Source organism: Nicotiana tabacum, chromosome 23 (genome assembly GCF_000715075.1).
Source record: "Nicotiana tabacum cultivar K326 chromosome 23, ASM71507v2, whole genome shotgun sequence".
Lineage (NCBI taxonomy): Eukaryota > Viridiplantae > Streptophyta > Magnoliopsida > Solanales > Solanaceae > Nicotiana > Nicotiana tabacum.
In genome coordinates, this window is record NC_134102.1 from 116634223 (window position 1) to 116642810 (window position 8588).

The 8588-nt window shown below is 35.6% G+C and overlaps 1 protein-coding gene across 2 annotated transcripts; it reads left to right on the plus strand.

Moving 5' to 3' along the window:
* The first annotated feature begins 1628 nt into the window (after positions 1–1628).
* On the plus strand, positions 1629–7733 carry LOC107764281 (uncharacterized). 2 transcript variants are annotated; one of them, XM_016582839.2, is made up of 5 exons: positions 1629–1982; positions 5551–5612; positions 6220–6310; positions 6752–6857; positions 6940–7733. In XM_016582839.2, exons 1-5 carry the CDS (start codon positions 1789–1791, stop codon positions 7615–7617), a joined length of 1131 nt encoding a protein of 376 aa, XP_016438325.1. In that variant the 5' UTR covers positions 1629–1788; the 3' UTR covers positions 7618–7733. The 2 variants fall into 2 exon arrangements, with proteins under 2 accessions (XP_016438325.1, XP_016438332.1); XM_016582846.2 differs by having other exon boundaries at positions 6755–6857.
* Positions 7734–8588: the final 855 nt, after the last annotated feature.

Here is an 8588-nt window from a genome sequence, read left to right on the forward strand (position 1 = left end):
AACTTTTTACTCCGATAAAAGGGACTAGCCAAATAAGGGAGATTTATAATTCCCTTCTAAAAGAAGTAAAATCCAATTATGGTAAATATATTGCGCTTTACTTCAAGAGATAGAAAAATCAAATATGGTAAAAATTAGGACAAACACCTAACAATTCTCCCATTGGCCTTAATTTCTGACAAAATAAACTCGATTCATTTTCTTCACATAATCTTCAGCATGTCGCATCTCCAAATTCCCACTGCAAAATTTTGTCTTAACATGAGTAGTAATCTGGTCAAATTTCTTAGACAAAGAGTCATGATTACCGTCAAATAGATTGCGGCTAGAACTAAACCCGCCAAGATGAACCTATCTTGAATCTCGCTCTGATACCACTTGTTAGTATCGAAATAATCAGGTGTCATGCAGAAGATAGTAAAGCAAACCTTGAACGATGATAAATCAGACAATAAAAGAGAAATATACCAAAAGAGACATAAACATTTAACGTGTCAACTGACCCGCGTCCACAAATGGAAATGAGCAATCCACTATATAAAATAGAGTACAAAATATCGAAAGAACAATCTCACGAAGAGGCAAACACAAGTGGCAGGCTAACACTAGTCCCGAAATTCTCCCCCTAAATAAGATTCTCAAACCTCATATGACTACATTGTGGATGCTAGTGAATAAGAAGAAAGTATCCTCAATTTATAGAAGTCCAAACCTTTTCCTCCAAGAAAAGGGTATAGCCAAATAAGAGAGATTTATAATTTCCTTCTAAAAAAAGTAAAACTCAATTATGGTAAATATGTTGCCCTTCAAGAGATAGGAAAATCAAATACGGTGAAAATCAGCACAAACACCTAATAATGGCTACATTTGAAAACTTTAAATTTTATTATTCTTTAAATGGGGGAATCCTAAAGCTATGTGTGTGAAATTGTGAATAAAGATTACTAGCTAGATAGAAGGAATCTCTTTTGATTTTGCTTTTACCTTTTTCTTCTTTTTTATTGTAAACTTATCACCAATTAATTAAATCAAAATTATTAAAAGTAAAACTCAATGTTTTTAGTAATGTCATGAAATCCTAGAAAGGAATATGTAATTACTTATTTGTTGTTGAAGTTTTTAAATTTTCTCAAAAACTACAATTTATTAAATTGAGCTCAATACTCAGATACTAAAGTGAGAAATAAAAAAATATATTAACCCCTAAAAGAGTGTAAAAATTAAGGTAAAAAGCACTCAAGAGTTATAAAGCACTTAAGTATTATAATTCTTTTATTAATATAATAATAATAACAAATATAATGTAATCTCATAAATAAAGTTTGGGAAGAATAATATGTACACGGCCATTCACCTTAGTTCAAGAACACAAAAAAATCGTTTCTAAAAGACCTTTGGCTTAGGAAAATTCTTGATATGTTCTAAAAAAATTCCTATGCGTTTAGCCAGTTGAAGGAAATCTTCGTACTTATCGAATTGAATACTCCAATTACAGCAATTGAATTACTTTTTGTAATTTACCATCGAGACCCCATAAGTATAGCTCCACCTGGTATACATCAGGGCAAAACCGTCCTATAATTCCTTACATATAAATACCCGATCTTTTTTATCTGCGATAAACCTTCACCCAATCAAAGACAAAATCAGCAGAAAACGAAGCAACTGAACCCCACTCGCCGCCGCAGTTTACCGTTACGAGAAAACTCTCCCTCGAAACCGTCGTCAGCTCAACGAATGAAAGAAAGAGAAAAGATAAAACCTTTGAATGCGTAAGTGGTGTCTCCAATGGCTGGTACTGCTTCGTCGCCTGCCCTAAGTAACCACAGCGCCGACAGCGCTCCCTCACCGGCGTCCGCTCCCGCCGCGACCACCGTAACCGCTGCTGTCGTGTCCAGCCATCCGACCATAAACGCGTCGAAGAATCTTCGAGGGCTTAATAAACCTAAGTGCATAAAGTGCGGCAATGTTGCTCGCTCAAGGTGATGTTTTTATTCCATTGAAATTGTGCTTTAGAAACCCTAATTTCCAGTTTTTAATATGGCTTCATAACTTATGTATTATATTAGTGGTAGTGGAGCAAGATATTAAAGTAGTAATTAAAAAGTTGGTTTGATAGAGGGGACTAAATGTTGAACAGTTAGATGATTTTTGAAAATTGTACAGCTTGTATAGAATAATTTTATTAGTGGAATAGTGTTAAATGGTTTAGAATGTTTCAAAGTGGAAAGAGTGTCATATAAATTTAAACGCATGGAGTAGCGATGTGTTGTTAGTAGACAAATTAACACAACTGCTGTTTATTTTGGGGGGGGGGGGGGAGGGGACTTGTAGGAGTGGGAGTGGTATTGTTTTACTAAATTTTTATTTTGTCCCAGAGATAAGGAAAATAATTTGCTTTTGGTATATGTTTGAGTTCAACTTCTTTGTTCAAGTGAACCGTTTGGTCATTCCTTCTCGACATGATTAGTGCTTTTAGATTGCATGTACTTAACGACCAGCTTTAGGCTAGAAGAATGCTGAAATGGAGTGGCCGAGTGGCACTTAGTATTTGATTCAGTTGCAGCTGGCCAAGCTTTAAAGAGAAAGGAAGAAACTTGGTGCACGATTGAGAAGAAATATTGAATTTATGCACGCTTTATTTAGGACCATTAATTTTATGCTGAAACAATTAAATTAGTGCTTTGTATTTGAAATATACGCTGATTGTTGCTCTACTTTAAACGCTCAATCATTTGGTTTGGTTACTTAAAGAATCCCGAACAAAGGAATCCAAGCATTTGCTGGTTACAAAGCTTCTCAAAATGTAATTTGATTTTTTTAAAAATCTTTTATCACAATTCCATTTTATCCCCATGGATTATACAAAATGAGCTAGAGCTTTTACACAGTGACTTTGTGATGGTGACCTTATACTGCTAGTATGAGAAGTGCTAAGCTTGGATGAGCCTGCAGTCTTAACCTTCTTTCAGAAAAGAGGCCGAAAAATTTGAGCTAGACAATCTGCTGTTGCATTGGTCATCTACTGATGGCTTCACTTGTAGGTGGAAATTTTGACTTTAGAGGGTTCTCTAGGTGTTTCTGGAAGACTGTTTTTAGTTTGGGTGAAGCAATTTATGGTTTTGCTCAGAAAAAAGAAGTTTCAAATAGGGGGAGCACAGCTGTAAGATACTCGTATGGAAGCCAAATTTATTTGATGTGACTGTCTAAATTTTGTTTATCTGATCTTTGAGGACAGAATTGTTTTCCACAAAGACATTTTATTTTGGATTTTAGCTGGATAGGTTATAATTTTAGCCTGTCAGAGATCATTTTGGATTTTGCTTCCTCTTATTAACAACACTGTGCATTACTTATTTGCTTTTATATATAACAGTATCACTTATTTCTTAGTCATCATATTTTACTTATCAAACGAAAAGATGGTTTACTGATGAGTTTTCCCCTCCTTTTCCCATTTTGTTATGGTATATTTGGAGTTTTGTGAAAGGAAGGAAGGTACTTTTTGGTTAGGGAAACATGATCATATAGTGTCAATTCTAGAAATAACACGGAAAAGGAAAAGCATTAATAGACACGTTATTTTTTGTAAAAAAGAATGAAATGAAAGGAAATCGCTGGATCAACTTTTTGTTGGAGCCCATCGAAGGTATATGTTTCTTTTAACAGAAACAAGAAGGAAATATTACTTGCGTTATCAAATGCTTAAATTGAAAGAAAGGTTATAATCATGTAGCATTTTAATGGGTGAATTAACAAAATATATTGCTTTTCCATCCAATTAAATCCTTAAAAGCTCTCGACTTCAGTAGCATAGAATAAGTATGTGTACAGTTTGCAACTTTGCATGTTTTATTTACTCTCAACTTATTATATCTGTTAAGCAGAAGTACTGACTAGAATTTGAAAGGCTTGACGTATATGCTCACATTACACTTTCATAGAGGTCACACCATCATGGTGTAAGTATGACAATTTTATTGTTTTAGTTTATTGAAAAAGTAAAAACTCTAAAAGATTGTGAAAGGCTCGGATTTGGATCTCCAGCCTGTTTAATTGACAAGAGTAGAGAAAATGAACAAATGTTAAAGTTAAGCTCTCTGGTCAAATGATCATACAAACGTGGATCTCCTTTTCATTCTTAAGTTTGGAAGTTAATATGTATCAAAGTTAACTACCACTTTTTACTTATATAAAATATAAAAAAGAAGTTCGAATATACTTTTTCTTCATTTTGAGTTTTCTCCTCCCCTTCTCGATGGCAGTTCTTTTTGTCAAGAACTGGTGTATTCTCTTTAGCTATCTAGTATGTGCAAAGTAAAATAACGATTTGCTTCTTTAGGGGAATGCCATTCCTTTTTCCCTTCACTTTTTCATGGCTAGCTGTTCTAAAAGTGGCGATGAGAATTCTTTTCGTCAAGAGCTTGTGTGGGTTCTTTAGCTATCTAGTATGTGCAGTGTAAACTAAGAAGTGACTTATTTAAGTACTAAAGAGGAGCTATTTCTGCTTGATCACCCGTTCGATTTTACATTCATTAGGCAAAGACCTTTTGATGAAGCTGCAGTCTTTGGGGTAATAATTTATATAGCGATTAGGTTATCAAAAAATAAATAAATTATATAGCGATTACTCCTCAATTGAAAAGGGACTACTCTTTCGCCTCCTTTCACTTTTGCTAACTGCTTTTACTTTCTTATGGAAAATAAAGACAGAGATGATTAAATTTAAATCTCTCTCCCTTAAAAGCAGGGAAGTTATATTCTGCATTAGTTTTGAAGCCGTTACAAGTCAAAACAGAGACTTGTCGTCATTCGACACCTTAAGTTGTTTTACATTAATGACAAAACCTGATGCATGATATACTCGATATTAGCACCCGGATTGTCAAAACTCGACGTAAGAGAAGTTCATTAACTAATTAATCAAAAAAGGAATATTTCATTAACTATCGTTTGCCATTGTGATACATCTCTAAGGGTAGTTGTAGTGTATGGTGGCTTTAAATGGAGAAAATAGTCTTACATCTTATGTGTCTATTTCCCCTCTTTCCTCCTCTATTCCTCCGCCTCCCTCTCTATCCGTGTCAGAGAACTTTTAAAGAAACAGCGTAAGAAAGAAATGGAGGAAAATATAATTGGTGATGCAGACAGGTGATTCTGTCTAAGCTTCAGATAGCAGTACTCCATCACCTTTTACTATTCTCATATCATTTTATCAGATATTCGGTCATCTGTCGTTTATTTTTAAGACCTAAAACTTCGACTTTACCCGAAGTTTCTGTCTTGCATGATCTACGAATCGTTTGAAGTTACCCTCGTGATTTAAGTTGATCAATTAATCAAAGTAGCATAACTATACCTCATTGATCTCATTCTCATGTCAAAACTTGTTTGGAATTCCTTTAATATACTTAACTTACTTTAAGTTTTTATCCTTTTTTCTTTTCTAAAAAGAGATTTTATCCTATCGTGCTTGTTTATACATTTCTTTTCTCCGCTTTCCCTCTCTTCGTTGTTAGTCTTTCTAATGGATGAGAATCGAATGTGCAGGTGTCCGTTCCAGTCATGCAAAAGCTGCTGTGCGAAAGCGCAAAATCCCTGTCATATACATGGTATGATCAGCTTAAATTTTTTCATAGCTGCTGACAGTATTCCTCAATTCCAGTTAACAAATTGTACATATGCCTTTTTGTTACATACCAGTGAAGAAATTGCTCTTTGCCATAAGTAATACTCCCTCCATTCCAGTTTATGTGAACCTATTTCTTTTTAGGTCCGTTCCAAAAAGAATGACCCCTTTCTAAATTTGGAAACAATTTAGTTCAAACTTCCAATTCTACCCTTAATGAGAAGTTTTTATAACCACACAAATACTTTGGACCCCTTTTTGATATGTTTAAAGGACGCGCAGTGTCTCTGCCACGATTCATCATACTATTAACCCTGTGTTGACATTTGGTGTAAACTTTGTTTTGACATCATTGGGATGTTACATGGTAATGAGCTGCATTTGGATTTTTTGACATTTAACCAATAAGTAGACTTTTCAACTGCCTGGTTCTGAAAATGTTGGAAGAATCAAACATTTAAAAGTCATCGGATGAAAGAGACTGATAGCACAGGGACTTTAATACATCTTCTGTAAGGCAATTACTACTGTGATTCCGTCACTCCTTTGTTGTGCTAAAGAATATGTCTCCTTGATTTGATCTTGTGCAGTTCTGAAAGGTGGTTCAACTCTTCCAGATAAGTTACCATCTTCTGGGTCCCCTGTGGTAGACCAGCAGTCCACTGAAGCATCTCACTCTGGGTAAGTTTTACTCAAGTATGCATGACTACATTTATATATGACAGCTTTAGTGATGAACAGTTGGACTGCCTAATCACTGATGATGTAAAGAGTATATTACAAACATCAGCTGTAGTCAGTTAACAATCCCTCATAAGATATTTGCACTGTCATTAGAAATGTGCTTCTAGGTGCTTTTATCTGGCGTTTTGAAATGATCTCTTCTGCATTTGCATTGCATGTTCTTGGCACTCATATTTTAATATGCTATTTGATTGTTGTGTTACCCTCTGTGGAATAATCTGGGGAGATACTAGGGTTCTATTCACGTGCATTTTCATATATCTTTGCATTCCCCCACACGCACATCTGTTATTCATCAGGCAGAATGGATTGATGATTACTGAGCTTCTTGCTCTTTATTTAGAAGATCTGTATTAACTTCTATTTCCTTTACTCAAGGAGCTCGCACAGAGGAGCTGCTTCACTTCGTCAACTCTCCACCAATTTTGCACAGTTCAATAATTTGCAGACCCCACTAAGATCGAGGAAGCCACTGACCAGAAAGGTATGTGGAGTTCTTGTGTTTTCTCCATGAGCTTATACTTTATTTTTTAGTTTTAAAGGTTAACCTTATTGATAAACTACAGGATGCCCAACTCATTAACGAGTGGAGGTTTATGAAGTTAAAGGAATACAGGGACAGTAATATTGCAGCTGAAAATGAAGCTTTTGATCGCTACATGCAGAATGTTGGTCTATTAGAGGAGGTTTTTGCAGTGAATTCTGCAGAGGATGAGAGGAATGAGGATGGTTCAACAGAAGATGATAATGAGGCAACGATAAACCGGTTGAAGTTACAGCTTAGATCAGATCCAACTAGAATAGAGAATACCAGGAAGAGGATGCAATATATTGTTGATCAGGGATTGAGGAAGCTTAGGAAGTTGGAGTCAGGTGACAATGCTACTGACCTTAGTGATCTGGATGCACTTGGCAAAAAGAAAAAGGCCAAGAGCGCTGAAGCTGAGTGGGTTGTGTCATTCACTGATCTTATCGATAAGTTGAATAAAGCTCGAAATGAGGAAGACCTTAAAGCTTGCTGGGAGATGAAGTCCCAACTGTTTAACCAAAATAAAAAAGAAAAGCAAGCAGAGTCTGATAATGCAGAGGCATCAATTGAGCAGAGTTCAGAAGCTAGTGTCCTGCCAACAATGCCATCGGGTTATTCTCCACCTAAGTGGTTCAGCACATCCACCATTGATGATGAAGAACTTCGTCGACTTAATGCACAGTTTGATTCACTTGAGGATATAGAAGAATTGTAACTTAATGCAATCTTTAGGTCGGATTGTAATTCGTGTAGTCTGTTAGATAGTGGACCAAATTCGTGGTATGATTTATATGATTCTGAATCTAATAGAACTAACCTTTCATGTTGTTATATAGCGACTTGTGAACTGTTGATAAGTTATACTGCCTGGTGCCAAGCTAATGGAGGCCCATTTAACGGCATTGGTTGGAATTCAGTCTTTACCACCTATCTTGTTGGTTTTGGTAAAGTTTTAGGTGGCTGTTTTATTTTGGGGAAGCGCATAATAGCCGTCGCTTTACCCTTATTTAAAGAATCGCCGAAATTTACAATGCTTTTAAAGTTTAGCCATCTTAGAATTAACATTTGGCTGTCAGTTTTGAAGTTGGAAGCATGAGACCTTCAGGTTTGAAGTTAGGGCTCCGCCAAAGTGTAACTTCAAATGTCAAGGCTGAAGTTACAATCTTTAGATCTTAGGTTTGAAATCTGAATGCAGCTCAAAGATATGAAATTTAGGCTCTGACCGAACTTGATTTCAACCAACGGGCTTAAGTTGACTCGAAAATCTGAGGAAGAAGAAAGTTTGCTAAAGCAGGTTAAACTTTAAGTAATTTTTAGAAACTGGATATGTTTTAAATAGGGGTGCTTAAAAGGCTACCTAGTATCATTTCTATCTTTAATTTCAGTGAAAATAGGGCTAACAAGTTTTCGGACTGGTAATTGAAAAATAGCCAACGTTTGCAAAGTCATTGAAAAATAGCCACTATTTTACTGCAACACGAAAAGTTCCAGCATAATATACTGGAGATTAGTGCACATGTGTATGAACTTCCAGCATATTATGCTGGAACTCCAACATACGAAGAGTTACAACATAATATACTGGAGATTAGAGCACCTGTGTATGAATTTCCAGCATATTATGCTGGACTAGTATATTATACTGGAACTCCATTATATTATGCTAGAACTCCAGTATATTATGCT

What these genes read in the sequence shown, in the direction of transcription:
- LOC107764281 (XM_016582839.2), top strand. Translation starts at nt 1,789, where the DNA reads ATGGCTGGTACTGCTTCGTCGCCTGCCCTAAGTAACCACAGCGCCGAC. An exon ending in GGCAATGTTGCTCGCTCAAG is followed by an intron (nt 1,983 to 5,550) that starts GTGATGTTTTTA and finishes TCGAATGTGCAG; the next exon opens with GTGTCCGTTCCAGTCATGCA. An exon ending in ACTGAAGCATCTCACTCTGG is followed by an intron (nt 6,311 to 6,751) that starts GTAAGTTTTACT and finishes CCTTTACTCAAG; the next exon opens with GAGCTCGCACAGAGGAGCTG.